This window comes from Osmia lignaria, chromosome 6 (genome assembly GCF_051020975.1).
Source record: "Osmia lignaria lignaria isolate PbOS001 chromosome 6, iyOsmLign1, whole genome shotgun sequence".
Classification (NCBI taxonomy): domain Eukaryota; kingdom Metazoa; phylum Arthropoda; class Insecta; order Hymenoptera; family Megachilidae; genus Osmia; species Osmia lignaria.
In genome coordinates this window covers 8017891-8036970 of record NC_135037.1, presented here as the reverse complement: position 1 = coordinate 8036970, position 19080 = coordinate 8017891, and the positions used below count along the sequence as shown (strand labels likewise).

Here is a 19080-nt window from a genome sequence, read left to right as displayed (position 1 = left end):
GGTTTTCTATTGATCCGTGGAAATTTCTTTGAGCCCGCGTTGCGTGCATGTTCCTATAGAGTTCCACACGCGTGTTTCTTAAGTTTGATCGTGATACAGGGTTTCGTGGCACGCGACACCGCGTGGAATCACCACTTCAGATCCAATAAACGTAGAGGAAGGTTGCTCAAGTCGTACCACTTAACACGTTGACTGCCATGGGGGTCACCGGTGACCGGCATCGCAAATTACATGCACTCCAATAATTAAAAGAAAACGATAGAAAAATATTATTTTCAGTAATATTGTTATTATACTAATAATATAAAGTATCAAATTAAAAGCTTGACATTTGAAATTTGAAAATTAATTATTCCTATTCTTAATAATTAGATTCTTAAGTATTACATTCAAAATTCAAAAGGTACGACTTGAGCAAACTTTTACTTCACCCGACTTTTCCCTTCCTTTGAAAAACATCATTTCTCTCCTTTTCATTATTTGTAACTTCTAATATTCTTAATTATTATTATTATCGAAGCATCGATCACCGATTATTCCGCTCTAATAATACACAATAATTCATCTCCTTATACAAACGGATCTGGCTCTCTCCCTTTCTTAGGATAAAGGGCCTTCTCCCTTAAAAAAAGAGGGAAGAAACACGGGGAGATAGGAATCGACATCAGACAAATCCGAGGGTATTCTCCATAGGGTGCGATTCTTCGCCGATGATCCTTCTACAATTCACAACCCTCGTCGCCCTTTTTTCACCCTCAGCCACGCGCTTTAATTTCCTTCACGCTTCCGGCAGCCTGGTTTCCGTCGTTGACCCTTTGGTCCGGTTCGCAATGTCTTCACGAGCAAGTAGGTTCTCGTTGACCTCGCGTCGACGCAACACAGCCAAACCCTTACGAGGAAACTCGGTTTATCAAGGATCTCCTGCTCGCTGATCAACGATATAACCATTATCGATATCGAGACCGTCGTACCTCTTAAATTAATAATGTAACAAATTTTTCATTTCGGCCAAAACATAGTTCCCATTTTACCGTGCAATTTCCATATGAACAATTTTTTTGTATCATTACTAGTTACGGAATAACAGCTCTGTCACACTTGGGGTGGGACACCCTGTATATGGGCCTGTGATCCCCCACCATTTGCGTGTAAATATTTACGGGGGAAAATTTGAATTAATATTTATTCGATATCCATATTTCTAAAAAATTATATTATTTTGTTTCTGAATCACTTCTAATATTAATATCGTCAAAATTAGGAGTTTTAGAATTCCAGCTTCCTCTGTATTGTAATTTTATTACCCCCTCTTTCAATATATTTATTACATCAACGATTGCATTTGCATTATCAATTCTCTGGATATTCCCTGTTATTATACTTGGATTAACGAATCTCTAAACAGCGGCATTCAGCGAAACGCGTGCGTTGAACTTTTGTAAGCCGATTCTCTGGTAATTAACATTCCGTAGCGCGTACTGCTGCTAATTGCTTTTCGAAATTCGACGTTAATGGAACGAACGCGAACATAATAAATCCGGCTTCCGCAGTCAGAGATTCGGCTGTATAGCCGGCCAACTTTCGTGTCTTGCGTAATCACGAATTTTCGACTGAATTTAATAAAGAGCTACTTTGTCGTAACGTTCTTGAATGCAAGTAGAATCTTAACGAAGTTGAGCCGAGAATTTCTTGAAATTCAACGGATCCGATGATTTGAAAGTTCAAAAGAGACGCTAGAAGGTTTAATGAATTTAGAATTCGAGTAATGTGGCTCGAATTGATTCTGAACCAGTAGACCTCGTATCCAGTTAAGTAAAAGTCGAATTAAGCTTGATCGACCTTGATCCAATTAATCTTGTTTATCTCTGCGCCTTGTATTATACCAAAGCCTTGAATGTATTTCTGTAGTGTATATTTTAAACTGATTACTAGGCTTTTGTATCAGTTATCACGACTCCATCTCCAGTTTGACTTCATCTTGTGCGGTCATGATAAAAGAAGCTGACTGCTATGAAATTTTTAATTAAATTTCAGGATTAGAGGTCAAAGACTTTGAATATCCTTTTTTTATTAGGTCGTCCAGAATAAAATATTAAACTTTCCTATTTTTATCTAATAAAAATATTAAAAAGTCTACCTTTCAAATTAATTAAATTTTACTACGCTCTACACAATTGGCTGTCAGTGTCAGTTCCTAAAATTGAGGTTATATAAATTCTCGAAAAAATTATAATTGAATAATTAAATTCTATTGCATTTTCCGAAGATCCTATTTCAGGAGCAATTAAGGGTCTCTAGTCATCGAACACCATACATTTTCTATGATGTTTAATAAAACGACGGGCTATTCCTCGGAACTCTAAATATTTGATTTTCTCGCGACAAAAAGAGTCGCGGGATGAGATCCTTAGATCTCAAAGTTCCAGATTCGTAGTTCGTCGATCGCGTGCCTGGAAATCCGGGTCGATCGATGCGGAAACCGCACCGTTAGTGCACCTAAGGAAGCGGAGAGAATTCTCCGGCGACGCGTTACGTGTTGCGCTTGCCCAATTCCCTGCCAAGAAAGAAAAGGAAAGGAACAGTGTGTTCTTATTCCTAACACGTTGACCCTTTAGCCGGGACTGAGTACGATGTGTAATTTGTGGCCAACCTGGGGCTTCCTGAGAGCATGATGAACCCTGATTCGTTAGGGGTTGGCAAATTAAACTTTGACCCTTTGAACAACGTCCAGCCATCATTCTGATGTTGATTACTATTACAAGAAAACTTTAATTTGAAATGTGTTATTACTGCTGACATTAATTTTTATGTTTCATTGGATCTTGCAATTAATAATTTTGCGAAAAAATTCAGAAAATCAGGAGAAGGTCTTAATTAAGAAATTGCAAGAATCTCAGCCATTTCAAAGAAAATTTAGAAGGGAAAAAATGTTGGCTAACAAGAAATCTTCCCAAGAAGGACAAGTTATGAATGAAAGATTCGTCGAAGATAATTCGATTCACAGGAAAAAGTGAGGGAAAATTTAACAAAGTTTCCACGGTTCGTTGAGCTTGCTACTTTTTTCTTTTTTTTTTTTTTCAGTGATCCGACAGAATGATTATTGAAAATATAACGAGACGATGCATCTCGGAGGAAAATCCTTTCACGTCGGGCAACCTGTATAGATGGGTAGTATTTTCCTTCCAGGGATACTACTTAGCATCGTCACCGCGAGCGGGTTTATATACCGCTATGTAACGGTGTAAACATACCGGGAGCGGATCGATTTATGCGGCTAAGTAAGTGCATTTTTATGCACCGTTTCACAGCCGAGACGAGCAGCCTCGCAGCGAACCACTTCGTTTAACAAACGACCTATATAGCGAACGCGAGACTGCTTCCCCTCTGAAAATTCTCTGCACTTTCATTCTGTCGATTTCTTATTGCACGTTTCGAAAGTCGATCGAGCACGATTTTCATTCTCGAGTCAGTGGTTCACGAGTCGTTTGACAAGCTTCAACCTCGTCCCAAGTGAAAATAACCCGGTTCTCCTTTCTATTACACCGATGAATTCATTCGATGAATTCATATCGTGAATCTGTCAATTGTTAATTAGAAAAGATCATTACAATTCAAATTTGCAATATATGCAAAATATTCTGTATCTCGAAATTTCCTAAATGTTCGGTACAATTCGAAATTTCCCAAATATTTGCTGTTATATAATTCGAAATTCCAACACGTGTAAATTCCAAAATCCAAACGCTTAGAATATTCGAAATTCTAACATTAAAAAATTTCCTAAACATTCGGCGCGATTCGAATACTCGAAATTTCATAAATATTTCCCGCTCCTCGGAATATTGAAATATTCGAAATTTTCCAAACACCCTTAGCTCTAATCATGGTGGATCCGTGTTATGAAGTCCTAAAGATCAATAGCGTTTGGGCGCCAACTGGTCATCGTTTTCGCCTTTTTGCCGCTTTATTATCATTAGGGCGTTAGCGAGCGTGACTACAAATTGCACGGGCGAGCTCGTTAATCAGCCCGACGTGGGAATAATTAATACGAATGGCTGGCTTTAAGCGGTCGACGGTGTGGTTTTCTAAAACGAGGACAGAGAATGAGGTTACGATCGCGTTTTTTCTTCTCCATTTTTCTTTTCTTTTTTTTTCTTTTTTTTTTTTATTAATTTTCATTTTTACATCGGTTTATCGTGAATCAGCAATGAACTCGATTGTTTATGCCGGGTTCTCCGGTTACGTGGTTTCCGGTGCAAATTAACGAACGGTGAATTTCGTACCCGATACGCGATTCGCCCGCTGATTTTTCGACACGAGGATCCAATTAAAATGCATCGCGAAATGTTACGTGGAATTCGAGCGTGGTTGGGAAAATGTAGAATTTTCCTGGAATTTAGCCTCGTTTCAGTTGTTCATCCTCGAGTGGTGTAATAAAAAGTTCTATTCGTTTTCATATTAATGTGTAACGTTTCAAAGTTCCGAATTTCGCGTTAGTTTCTCTTCGATCATCGACATGTCATAAAGCAATAAAAACTTGATATAAGTTCGTGTACGTACGTATACATTCGCTACGTGAAATTGGTGCATCGGAAGATCGTGAATTATGCAAAACCAGCGATTCGACGAAGTTACGTTGCAGTGGTGCAATTTGTATTGTCTAAAGGAAAACAATCGTATCAAGCAATCCCTTGTTATATCTCTAATTCGAGTTCCGTATAGTCTCGTCGGATTAAACTTCGTTCGCCCCGAGAATGAGCAAAGACGCTTTAATTAATTTGTTTTCGACGAAGAAATTTCACAATTTGAAATTCGGATAATACGAGTGCGTAATATATTCTTATGTTAGTGTCATACATCATATCTACGATATTACAACCAATGGGCTACCGATTACGATATCTTCCATGGAATTTTTCTAGCAAGAGATGAAAGGGAGTGTTCGATATAATCCAGATGCACATTATCGTCTTCTGACATCGGTCCACGGCGCACTTAATCAGCTCGAGCACGATAGGGACGTGAAGAGGCACTTTGACCGCGTTGTTAGCTACGCTAAGAGAAATTCCCGGGACGGTCCTCGCAATTAGCTTAAGCAACTTGTAAGCACAATGAGCGTCGTCAGAATTCCTTGCTGTTTCAATATCGCTTGAATAATCATTCAGCTTTTCCCATGGTCTCTTTAAAAATAATCCTAGTCGTCAGATTGAGGAAAACTCAAAGAAGTAGCTCGGAGAAGAAAACCTTTGCACTTGTCCGGGAAAATATTTGCACGAACTTCGAACGTTTTGTTCGTCCTCGTTCGTCTTCTCTTTATTCTTCGTTTCGCTTTGTCCATCGCACGCTGGAACTTTGCAGAAGCGTTAATTCACTTAAATAATTAAACCTAAACGCCTGTTTCGTTCGTCACGACGAAGATAATCAGTCGCTTAATGCAAGTGGATAATTTAAAAGGACTAGAAAGCGGAAAATGTAGGAATGTGCTGAGAGAATTGCAGAATTGCTCTACTAATTATGGTTTATCACGTTCGCTTTGGACAAATTCTACCTCTAGTTAATTTCTTAATTAAAAATTATCAAAGGTAGACATCGACGTACGTATTAATTTTGTTTTTACTTTTCTTTAAAACGTTTTTGACAAGAAAAAAGTAGACAGTTCGTTGGTATCTGTTTTCAGTGAGATGCATTTGTAGCTCGACGATAAATACTGTTTATCGGCCGCGAGAATGCTGATTTTAATATTAGCGGCATCGAGAAGATTTACGCGCGCGATGATGCGGCAAACTTCCGTAATACGTTACCGGAATAGCAGTCATCGCGAAACTTACGACCGATATATTACAAGAACAGCGATGCAACGTTTAAAGCATCGCGAATGCTTTCGAACTTCTCTATATTTTCTCACGTTTTCGACGAGAATCTATCAATACTACGTTGTTCCATTATTCTTTGACAACTTCGGTTACTTCCGGTTGGTGGTTTTGGTGCTTTCAAACTTTCAGAAACTTTTTCTTTAGGTCGTACGAATAAGAACCATTCAGGCATGAAATTTTCCTTTGTAGAGGCAGAATAGGTCGAAAGAATTTCATAATTTAAAAAATTTTAGTGTTCATACATAATTGCAAGTGGAATAAGTCAGTATATGGTCAGACATAGCGTAAACATTGTATTTCAGTGCATTTCTAAATTCATACATAAACGATCAGAAAAATATTCTAGATTTATAAAAGAATTCTTGAGTATTTATGAATCTATGAATGAATTTTTGCATTCGTATGCAGTTGTAAGTAGAATAGGTCTAAATGTGGTCAGACATTTTCTAAATATTGTAATTAGTTTATTTTTACATTTGTATATAAATAATCAGAAAAATATTCGAAATTTTTAGTAGAACTAAGTATTTTCATAAATCTACGAATAATCCTAAGAATTTCAATATTTATTGAAAGCTGCAAGTAGAATAGGTCCATGCATGGTCAGACATGTAATAAATACTGTATTTTAATGCATTCTAATTTCTTAAACAATTTCAAAAATAGTTCACATTTATAAGAGAAAAAGTGACTACTTATGAATTCAGCAATAATTTCAAGAATTTTCGTGTATGCGAGCAGTAGTAAGTAGCGGAGGGCTGTATATGGTCAGACATATCGAGCGCAGCCTAGCCGAGGGAAACAAAGTTGCCACTTGTTGCTGAATTACAGCAGAACATTCGAAGAGCAATGGAAAACGATATGGTCAGCAAAATGCTTGAGCCCATCGATCGATTTCAAAATGCAATTGTCCCGATTCATTCGATCCCAATGAAGGATTCGAAATCCTTGAGTAATTCTACTTGCGTTACCGCTCTTTGAACATCTCTTCGGTTCGCAGTTTCCACGTTATTTTGGCAAGACTTGTCAACACACAGTGTCGATTATATTACAATACAGGTGTTCGAATTCTCAGGAAACCGTCTGCTAAATTCGATTGATTCAACAAAGATTGATTTGAAAGATAAATAAAATTTGTTTGACGGATCGAACAAGTTGATGAATATTTCAAATTGAATGTAACGATTCAAAGAAAATTTCTTTTTTACACAAACAATGGTACTATGTATATGTAACATTTTTTAAATTTTAATTTCAACAAATTTTAACAAACTTACCTATTGGAAAATTGAAAAACTTTCCATGGTAAAATAAAAAAATCTGCAACTTTAGAAAACTGATTTCTTTCTCGGTGAAACGGAAGGAGCAGTCTATGTAAACGTCGGAAGCAACTCCGTTACATCTCGTTGGAAGTTTGCGCGAGTAACGTTCGTGGAAGAAACTTTGCTAACGTGGTTGTTCGGCTCGTCTGATTCCCCTCTTCGGTCGGCGTCGACGAGCGGGAAGCTCGTAATTTCACTTGGAAACGTTTGCAAACAAGTTTGCCCGGGTCTCGAGGGCCCAGACGTGTTCGTGCGACTACGTTTGACGCAACTCGTGCATTAATCGTGCTCGATTAATTGTACTAATTTCACAGCTCGACCTTGCCTCTCCTTGGTGAACCTCCTTACAGTCACGATCACCATTTCCAGTTGTACCTTCTCCGGCCAATTATTCCGGTTTAGATGGTGAACGAGAAAGTTTTCCAAGACGAATGTTGCCCGAGCCTGGCTTTTATTAGTGTTTCTCAGTTGTTAGGAATCTTGATCTCTCATGATTGCTAGAAATTCTGGCTGTTTTTGGAATTAATGCACCAGACGAATGGGGTCGTTGGAGTTCGTTGATGAGCATTTGAACTTGATGAAGAGAGAATCGTTGAAGTGAAAATTAAATGAAGTAGTTGTAGAAGCCTTTGGAAATAATTATTAATTGGAGAATTTTCAAAAATTAATTGTTTGTATTTCTCTGCGATTATCATGGAATTTTGAATTTTAATTATTTCTGAAAAATTCTGTCTGCTTTGGGGAAATTAATGCGCTGAGTAAAGTTGGATTGGATGATAGTGAATTCGATAAGGTTTCGAACTAAATGGAAAGGGAATCATTCGAGCGAGAATTGAATTAAGTGGTGGAAGATAGTTTTGGAAGTGGTTACTAATGGGAGAATTATTAAAATTGATTGGTAGTGGATGGATAAACATGGTTGAAAATAGAGTAGAAAGGATCCTTAGGTTAATACTGGAATGCTTTTAGCTTTTATTGCAAGGAAAGCTTCTAAAGTTGACTGAGAACGAAGAAGTCGTACAACTACTCTTCTACAGTGAAAAGCTTTCGCAGCTGGCAAATAAAGGAATCGAATGAAAGAAGAAATCTTTTAATTCGTTAATGATTCAGATCGTAATACTTATCTGGAGTCATGATGAAACATTAATATTATCTCGAGCGAGTTAATAATTTTAAAATTATTATATCTGTTTATTTCATTCGATATTTTAATTTCTATTTCTATTTTTTGCTGTTTCAGTGTGCGGCGATATTCACGGCCAGTTCTATGACCTGATGAAGTTATTCGAGGTGGGTGGTCCACCCTCCTCCACAAAGTATCTCTTTCTCGGCGATTATGTGGACAGGGGTTATTTCAGTATCGAGGTAAGTTCGAAATTACATTATTATCGCGTTGCTGGCTCACCTAACTTCCCGACGAACGCTTTCACAGATTATTTTCGACTAAACCAACGAAAGGACCCGTCTGTGTATTCGTTTTGAAACATTCGATGCAACAATTAATTGTTCCAACTCACATGTTAGATAGTGTAGTAATTACAACAAACTACTGTAGCAGTTTAGTGGAGGGGGAGAGAGGGTTTCGTCTCCCCGGACGACTTTGGTTCGAGCCGGGGACCGCTAGGTGGCGGCAAGGATGACAGTGTTCTCGCTAGCGGTCGTCCGGCATGCAATTCGAATATACATATGGGAGTTTCGAATTGCGATATGATAGGTGTTTGGGGCAGGGATCGTCTGTTGTCAGCCCCACTGATGAGTCTGACAGTCGATTCCGAGACGAAACTCCTTTTTCTCTCCTCTCCTACACTACTAAATTTATAATAAAACAATTTTCAGTTATTATTAGATGTGTAGTAAGGGTTATTGATAATAGAGGCAGATTTTATAACCCTCTAATTTTTAAAGTATCGACAGACTGAAAGCGGTAATAATTTATTGTCAGTTTAAAAAAAATGAAGAAACTTGGTCGTATTGCAATCAGATTTTTTCTAAATCGAGAATAAGCTTCCTTTCTCTTCTTATTTCGCAGAAACAAAAGTAATTCCTATAATAGATGATATTATCACGCGATTCGAGTTGATACGTAGCGAAACACGTCAAAAGGAATTGCGGCACCACGTATCAAGGTGGAAATCCTTGGAAAAACAGAGTTTACCGCGCGTTTCGAGAAGACGTGGCCCCAACAGCGTGAGCTTCTGCGTGACTGTGCTTGCACACGCGATGAAGAAGGACGTAAAGCTTCGTCGAGATCGATACTTCGTATCCGCAATACGCTTCGTTAGATTTTCCACGCTGTCAGAAGAGAGAAAGAAAAAGCAATACCACGTTGCTAGAAGCGTGCAGTCATTCAGCGAATATTTTCTTTCCACGGATGAAACAAACGGGATGAGAGTCGGGGAAAATGAGGGAAGAGGTAAAGAAGGAAAATGGGAGAAAAAAAATATTTGATAAGAAGAATAGAAAGAGAGCGGAGAGAATGTAAATGGGTTAAGAGGAATGTAGAAAGATGAAAAGAACTGGTCATGGAATTGATTATTCAATTTAGAGAAGAGAAAGAAGGGAATCGATACGATAAGAGATAAAGGAATGGGATCTTATTCGATGTAAGAGGACATTACTGAAGGAAATCGGAAAGATATAACAAAAACGTTCGACGGTTACTTAATTTGATCGAAAAGGAAATAATTTAATACTAGAAGCTATATTTTCTGATAATATACAGTAGAAAATATTAAGTGCGCTTAGGTAGTGTCTTTTTAATCATAATTGTTATGTATCGTGCGTCGTCGACCTTCCGGACGAATTCTTGGTATCTATAGGAGAGCATGGTACGTACCAGGAGGACTTTGAAGACCTGGGGGAAAAGTTTTCAAGTCCCAATTTTATCTATTTAATGGTACCGAAGGTTAAAAATCTAAATACCTCTTGAGATAGAGAGATTGGAGTCTAAGTACCGTGCGTCGCCGACCTTCCGGACGGATTGTTGGTATTTATAGGGAAGTTATAGTGTGTCGAAGGGGAAAGTACTGAATCGTTAAATCACCTTCGAGCAGGTGACTCCATCAAGAGGATAGGGACTGAAAGTGTTTAATCCATGAGATCACGTTCAGGCATCACGTTCGGAACGCGATCGACTGTCGCGGGAATACACAGCACCGTCACGTAGTGCATACACCGAGAAATCGGTGTGGTAAACTAGCTAGGAACACAGTGTTTCGTAACACAGTTGGTGCACCGATGCGAGTCGTGTTGCAGAATCCGTAAACTAAAGGCTTTCGGTGTCGTAGAGCCTGCTGAATCAGCTCTTACAGGTGCTAATGCATCTGTAAGTGGAACACCAGTGTCAACAATGAAAAGTAACGCTGGTAATTTGAAACAGCAAACAGTGAAATTAGGTTAAAATTAACATTTAGTTAACGAACCAAAAGACTTCTTTTTCTTCACTTGTTTTTAAGAATATTTTTCAATTTCTGAATTTTCTCTCATGATCTGCGACCAAATAATTAACGACAGCAGATACGATCAACAATTTCATGGTGTGCTACCTCAAAACAATGGATACGAGAATGATTTCGTGCGATAGTTCCCGTATAATTATAGAGGGATGGAAAGCAGAAGGGTGTAATATCGGTTCAGTGGCTACACAAAGGGACGCTGAAGGGGTGCGGAACGTAGACAGTCGGATGGATTAGCAAAGAGAAATTAATCGACTTCAAGGCTGCACGAGAACCAAATAATTTTCGGTATCGAACAATATGTTTACTTTGTGTTCGAGGAAATTGAATAACTTTGAACATAAAATAATAAAGTTTGAAACAAAAAACTAATTTCTCATTTAGAACTCACTATGGGTGTCCCCTTTGAATAAAATTATAAAATGAAAAAATGATTTTTATGAAAATTCTGTAAGGTGGCTAAATAAAAATACCAGCAGGCTCTTACAATTCAGAAATCAGCCAGATGGAACATTTTCTGAATTACTTCTTCAATTACCAGCCAAGATTTCGAAAATCTGAAAACCATCTCGAGTCACAAGGCTTCTTAACAAATGGAACGAAGGAAGAAGAATGGGAAGAATCTGGCACGATGACTAACACCACCCACGATTATTATGTCCACTGGATGAGTGACACGCAACACTATCGTTTGCCAAGACAATAAATCAACCGTAAAGTTGAATAGTATTGTATCTAACACTTTCAAGAGTCTTTCGGTCTGTCTATCTTCTATCCTGAACGTGACTATTACCTTTGAACGAAAACAATGAACCGTTTTTCAGACAGTGAACCGATTTGGCGATGATTTCGGCGGAGATGTCGGTGACTATTATTTGTTAAGTGTCATCACTTAACAAGGATTTTGAAATATTTGTCGTCGTGCCATTCTGTTAACCTAACGATCAATTTATTTCATAAACAAATTTTACTCACCGCCAAATATAAAATTACACCTTCGATAAATTGTTATAATTGAAAAGGTTGATAAAGAGAATGTTGACGAAGAGTAGATGGATAAGCTGATGTTGCATCTTCACTTGCAACTTGTCAGAGTCATTAATAATCGCGTCGAGTGTCTATTCTTATTAGAACTAAATACGTTCAAGAGGCTACTCATTTCTTATCTTTCAAATCTCTCTTTATTTATGCCACTTGTGATCCACTCTATCGCGATCATCTTGTCAGCTAATTTACACATTTACCATCTAAGCTTCTTCTCGAGTGTCGAAGTCATTTTTCAATACCATATTTCAGAGCCTTAAATTTTTATAAATTCAATAAATCCTTTATGTCAGGTTAAACTCGAGTTTCAGCAAAAATTTCCGATTCGTATTTCCTTTTGTACGCGTAGGTATGTTGTAAAAGAATCAGAGAGAAAAGTATTTTTGGATGCAACTCCAATGAAATTCCCAATCCTGAGATTCAGTGTATGCAGTGTAAGCGTGTCGAAGTAATACGCTCGACGTTGTGTGCACGTTAAATTCGTTCTTATTTCCATTGCGAGGATGTTGCATACACGCGCAGAAGGCTTGCCAACCAATTTCCTCGAGTTCGAGACCGGCTACGAATTCCTTTAAACGGGAAAACCGTTCCAGCATCCACCTGAGAACAACATCTGTCTGCTGAAACTTTCGATGAGTTAAATTGAGAGACGTCGAATGAGACGTACCTTCTTGCCTTCGCAGCAGTATAAAATAATATATCTTTGAAAGTTCGTTTTATTGGTGCAATGGTAACCGAATAAGATGGGAAAATATTTTCTTTTATTTTTTGAAAAATATTTTATTTCAGATCTTAAATACTGAAATATTTGAATTTTTTAAATTTTAAAAAGGGAATTAATAAAATTTTTTTTTTCAAAAGAAAACGCAGCTTGCAAGCTTCGCAGTTTAATAAGATTAACGAATTAAAGCGGAGCTCGGTTTTTACGTTCTCTTTCTGCGCTTGCAGTGTGTTTATAGCCGTGACATCATATTTAGAGTGGTGATATAGCTGGTCTAGCGAAATATATAACATGTCCCGGGTAATAAAACGAAAATGGTTTCATAAACGCGTCGGCGGACCGGCGCGGCGTGACGAGCGGCAACAACGACGTAGCATAATAGGAACGTGGGTAACGCGTACGCGAATACACGTATAATCCCTGTACGAGGGACAAAAGCGAGCGTACCATTGATCATTTCCCGAATTTCTATTAATCAGCAACGGTAATGGTCGACGAGTAATCCCGGTTAACTCTACTTACTACCTAAATGAACAAAAGCATCGGTGTACTAGACAATTCGGGACGTTATTGTTGTTGGTAATCACCGAGATAATGAATCGTTGATTTCTCGTGGGAGGCATGAATTATTAAACTGCTAATTAAAATCCTTTGATATTTGATGATTTTGAATAGGCATCTTGGAAACCTCAAAATCGTTGCTAATTTTAAGAATGATTTTTTCAAAAAATATCAAACATACAGATATTAATCTGCAAAATATTTAATAAATAAAAATTTTAAGAATTGGAAAGTCAAAAAAAGTTACACTTGCAAACTATAAAAATTACATTTTTATATTCAAAGTGGAAAAAGTTTAAATTGTTAATATTCACGTTAAATTTGCTAAGAAAATATCTGAGGAATAATGTGATCTTCCGCAGGGTAAGATAGATCGCTTTTATAAAAGTTATACTTAAATAGAATTATAAAGTATAATGGTAAGAATATGAAGAATATAGAATACAGTATGAAATGTAATAAATTAGCAAAAGGAATATAAATAAATAGATTCAGGTTATTGAACCTTCGGAAATGGAAAAATTATAGGGGTTGATAGCGTAGGATCTTAACACTCTAAGGAAGGTGAGAATCAACTCCAAGTTCACTGTATAGAGAATTTAGTTCAAGGACATCTAGAATGACATACTTAAGCTTTCACACTACAAAGTTAATCTTCTACTTCGGTGTCATAGCGAAGGACTTGGTTCTACCTTAAAACGGACCAAGAAGAGATTCCATATCCAGTACTGACAATGATGATACTCGACGTACTCAGTTTAAAGAAGTTGGAAAAATCAAATTTATCTAATATCTCGAATTAAAAATAGCAAAGATAATGAAGATGTATTTTTATAAACATTCGTAGCGAAATGAATAGATGTACATATCTCTGCTGATCAACTCCATCTGCGCTGTTGTGTAAATCGTTGTCTAATATGACGCGTTGTATGATGAAATGAAAATACGTCTGGTAGACAAGCTCGCGACAGAAAGCAATAAACCGACAGCTTACGGCTCGACCGTGTTCACAGCTTCATACGATTCATACGATTGTCCCTCAACCAGGATATGCTCGCTTACAATGTGCATTTATACCTGTGGATGCCCGCATTCGAAACAAACGTGTATACGCGATGAATAAATGATGCGCTACTCTACCTCTATCTCTTTCTCTCTCTCTCTTTCTCCATATTCGATATTGATTTTCCTTGCATGGCCAAGTTTTGACGATTATTTACACACCGTACGTATGCATCGTTAGTGTACACACTTCGCTTGTAAATAAATTATTATACCATTGTACCGTTAACAAATTAAATCGCACAGCAAGATTGGGTCATTACATATTACACCATGGCATATTGAAACTTTGGAATATTTAACCCTCGGACGGCGGACCATGAAGAGAGCCTCAATTTTAATTCAATTCCGTATTTCATATTATTATAATTTTTTAAATTTTCTACCGTTCCCTTAAAAATTATTCTCTCAATACGTGAAACTGTTTCATTAAAAAATTATATATTTAATTTTAGACCAATATTGTTGTATACGTTTCGTAATTTAAAGGGTTAAGCAGTAATTTTATGTATATTATTTTAGTACAAATATTTTTACTTAAAATATTATAAAATTACAAATTCTCATCTAGGTACACTGTACATTTAGAATTACATTTGCAATAATAAATAAATCATATTCACGGCTTAAAAGGATAATAAAACTATCAAAATACACAACAGCGTTTAGAATATAAAGTCACTCGGATAATTCTTTGCCAAGATAGTCACCTTTATGCTGCTTGTTGGACGAACCTCGGGAACAAGTAGTACACATACAGCACGAATCAGCCGTGCATTTCGAGAACCGTGAAGATTAATTATGTGCCGACCAATTACGTTGAAATGTAAACGACGGTCTCTCGCGTAGGCGCTTTTGTTTCGCGATGCATGCCAGTCCCCGGTAATTTTGTCGTCTCGTGTCGGACCGGGCACGACAATTAATTAGCTGATGCACGAAATAAAGCGAATAATACCTCTTTTCATCCACGGTGAATGCCTTTGCGATTTCGAGCCTGAGGATGCCACCTCGGAACATACCTAACGGACGATTTTACACGATGCTTTATTTAACCCGTCACGATTCTCCAGTTTATTATCGAGATTCTCTCGGAAAGTAAATCGATCGAATCTATAAAATAAAATTTTTTAAAATTGAAAAAATCTGTAGATATTGTTCGTTGCTATGGAGACCCTCTAATCTAGAGGGTGGTTTTTATAATTGGAACTTTAATTAAAATTTGAAAATTGTGGTAATTAAAATTGAAACAGAAACGAAAATTAAATTTAAATTATTTCTTTTTCATTATTTACGATGCAAGAGTGAAATTTATTAAAAAATAAATAATTTTACATAAAGTTTCGTAGGGCACACGTTACGCGTAAAAAGTTCCTTCGTAGAAACGCGGGTAGTTAAATTCGCAATTTTCCCTCGGCTAGCATTAAACGTTAAGATGAACACGGCTCGTTTGGATTTTTGCGAGGAATCATCTGCCAAAATACGGGGAACGAAACGCGATCACGAGTGGTAGTCGTTGTCACATTTAGACCGCATTACGAGTCACGAGCGCGGTTGTTTCGACGCGGCGAATTTAATTCATGGCACGTTATAAATTAGAAGGGGACGGAGGAGTGCACGGTAGAGAAAGAGATAAAAGAGACGGAAAGACGAGCGAGCGGATAAATAACAGGAACGTTAGCAGCTCCGCGAAACAGTAACTTGGATTTTCACTTCTACATTATGGAATCGTGTTTCTCCTCGCGTCTATAAAAAGAATATTTCCCGGAAAAGTGTAACAACCGTTGCCGTTATTCTTGCGTTTGCATAAATCTGATAACTGTATCGTAAAATATTTCCGCTTCGTGGAAGATACATTTCACGCGAAAATTCTATTATTCGAAACTCTCGAGTATAATTTAAAAAAAAAAAAAAAAAAAAAAGAAATGGTTAAAATTGGGATAATTAATTGTTTCACGAAATATACAATCATCGGAATATTAATATCAGTATTATTAAAGCTGTGTGATTTTTTAATTTAATTTTAACTTGAATTATTTTATATTTGTTTTATATTTGTTACAGTGCGTGTTGTACCTGTGGGCACTTAAATTGTGCCATCCAAACACACTGTTCCTCCTCAGAGGGAACCACGAGTGCCGTCATCTCACGGAATATTTCACATTTAAGCAAGAATGTAAGTATAATATTTTCCAAAAATTTTCCATTCCACAAATCCCAATTCACAATTCATTTTATCTGATCATAATATATTTACATAGAATTAAGGACATCATTTCAATTGATTTTTAAATGAAATTTCTCCATTAAATTAAGAATATCTTTCAAGATTCATCTGTAAATCCTTTGCGTCCATTATTAATTTCCAATTACAATATCGCATCTCGATTCAAGGCTTTCATGCATTTTCAGTTATAAAATGAATAAAATTTTAAATAATTTTATTTATTATTTCAGAAATTTTTTTTATATTTCATTATTGAGTAAAATATCGATAATTAAGAATCTTAATTATTTTCCATTTTTATAGTTATTAATCTATTAACTAAGTAAGACGAATTGACTCGTCGATTAGATGAAAAACATGATTTTTTATCAATCGAGGGATTAAGTAATTAACAGATGAAAAGCGAGCCATTAAAGGTTGGAATTTCGTGCCACCCCGTTAAACGTTATCGATTTTGTATCCGGAAACGAGCGTGGCAACCGGATGTTTTATGAGCTCGTTGTTCGTCAAAAGCACACGCGGGAAAGCCGATCTATTGCCCGTTCGATGATCATTCCACGGAAAAGTCGTTTATCTGGCCTCGAATACCGGCACAGATGACATTTACGAGATTTTCTCGTCGAATCGCGATACATAGCAATTTTTATCGGTTGCATTCATGCAAATATTCCATAAAAAATGTTTCATTAACACGTTCGCAAATCATTTTTCAATTTTTCTAACTAATTTATCATTACTAATAAGATAGCAGAGTGTTAATAATATTTTACTGCTACCATTTCCATCGAAAATAGTATATTTATAAATTTTTCTTTTTTTCACAAACATGAAATCACGCGTTGGAAATAATTCGCGATCCCGAAAATTTGCAGTCCCGAATATTGAATTTCCGCGATGGGAATCGACGCTATTCAAATGACGTTAAACGTTACGGTTTGTAGGGAGTTAACGCGATCGGCTGGTAAATACACATGACTTGACCCAGTATCAGAGAATTTTCCAGGATCGATACAGGCTTTCCCGCGAGTTGCACCACGCAGAGTCTTGAGATATCGTTGATTGGACGCGGACCCTCTGGGATCACGAAATTGGATGGAGCTTGTACCAGAACGATCGCATCGAACGTGTTCCTCGTCGACTAGTACCGTGAACGAATGCTTTCCGGGCGATAGATCGTTCCCCGGGATCGGGTCGTTGCTTTTCATTCGTTAGATTGAACCTCAAGATTTTCTTTTTTTCCCGTAGGTAAATACGGGATTTTCACGTGTAATAAGAATGATAGAAAAAATAAAGAAAAATGTTAATTTACCCGTTAGAAATACCCTTACAGTGTTGTACCGATAACCACGTGGTATAGAAAAGAGAAAAATCAATTATTTTTTTTTACAAATTTTTAATGACGTTCGTAGAGATTTGATTCCCAAGCGTCACAGAAGCCCTGAACAATCGGTGACACGATGGAGGGCGTAATAATTAAGACGTTCGTTCTGGAGCTTCGTTAATTGCACGGCGAGCATTACTCTTGCGCCTCCTTTTTTTTCGCCCGCGGTTGAGCCTTGTTGTATTAACGAGGTTCGAGTTTCGTCCCATTGACTTTCTTTCGGTATACAGTGAGTGATCAAATTATTAGAGCCACGGTATGAAAAATGGGTCTTTTGTGTTTCTGTAGACATAGAGCCACAATTTTAAGGTTTTTACATTGTGTAACTTTTAATCAATAATTCTCCACTATTAATATACAAACAAATACTTATACAAAATAAAGAGATACATTTAAAAGATTATATTTACACATGTATGTTAGTATTTCGTATCGCCACCTTTTGCTGCAATTACTACCTCAATTCTTTTCGGCGTACTTTCGATGCATTTTATTTCTAGCCCATACTTCTATCAAACGTTCAATCAATTCACATTTATTACTAATAATAAATATTTCTACAAATTTTCGATGGGGTTGAGGTCCGAAGAATTTCTAGGCCAGTTACTTTCACTTTTTTCAACTGTGTATCATAATTTTACAAGTATCAATACATCATAAAAAAGCAACAAACATAAGAAACCTTAAAATTTGTCAAGCAGTATAACAAAATTCAGAATCTAAAACTTTTTCCAAATTCCAAGATTACCAAGATGATCCAATGTGTATATGTGTTCTCCATTTCTATTGAAAATCCTCGATTCGTTCCATTCGAAGCTAAACAGAGAACTCTGAGTTCGTTCATCTTGGAAAGAGACCTTCTCTTTCAACAGGAAATGGCATTCGATCCTCGAATCAGTCGTACAATGTCTGTGCTGTTTTTCCGGAAAACAAGAAATTCGTGGATTTCTTTGGGTAGTGTTATCGAAATCCAAAAATCTTGGGATCTTTTTCACGTTGAGACCACCGTGTCGAGATCTTTTGATTTTTCCTGGACAGAATCGGAATCACCGGAAGAGGGAATGAAAACCAGTCGAAAAGAAGATTGCTACGGAAGATGGCAGACGTTGTAAAAATTGACTGGTGTATCGAGAATTTATGAAGGCACAAATACGAAAAATCGAGGGATTTGATTCTTGTCTTGTTTGATTTCACGAGGAAGATACGAAATCCGAGCGGAAAGAAGGAATTTTATGATGCGAAACCTTTTTCGAGGAAACATCAAACGTGAAATATGTCGATTCAATATTTTTTACGATGATTTGATGGCTAAGTTAGGAAACATATTTTGGAGGACATTTGATTAGTTAGAAAGAGATAAATCCTCAGGTAGTAATCTAATTTTAGAAAATAAAAAACAGAAAGAAAATGAAGACACTGATAATACTTTGTAAAAAG

At 36.9% G+C, this 19080-nt stretch overlaps 1 protein-coding gene across 12 annotated transcripts in view; it reads left to right on the top strand.

Moving 5' to 3' along the window:
• LOC117601361 (serine/threonine-protein phosphatase 2B catalytic subunit 2) overlaps nucleotides 1–19080 on the top strand; it is a 116165-nt gene that overhangs the window by 55269 nt on the left and 41816 nt on the right. For all 12 annotated transcript variants that reach the window (XM_034318020.2, XM_034318016.2, XM_034318023.2 and 9 more), the window contains exons 3-4: nucleotides 8436–8560; nucleotides 16100–16211. In XM_034318020.2, the coding sequence (XP_034173911.1) occupies nucleotides 8436–8560; nucleotides 16100–16211 (237 nt within the window). The remainder of the gene's footprint in view (nucleotides 1–8435; nucleotides 8561–16099; nucleotides 16212–19080) is intronic.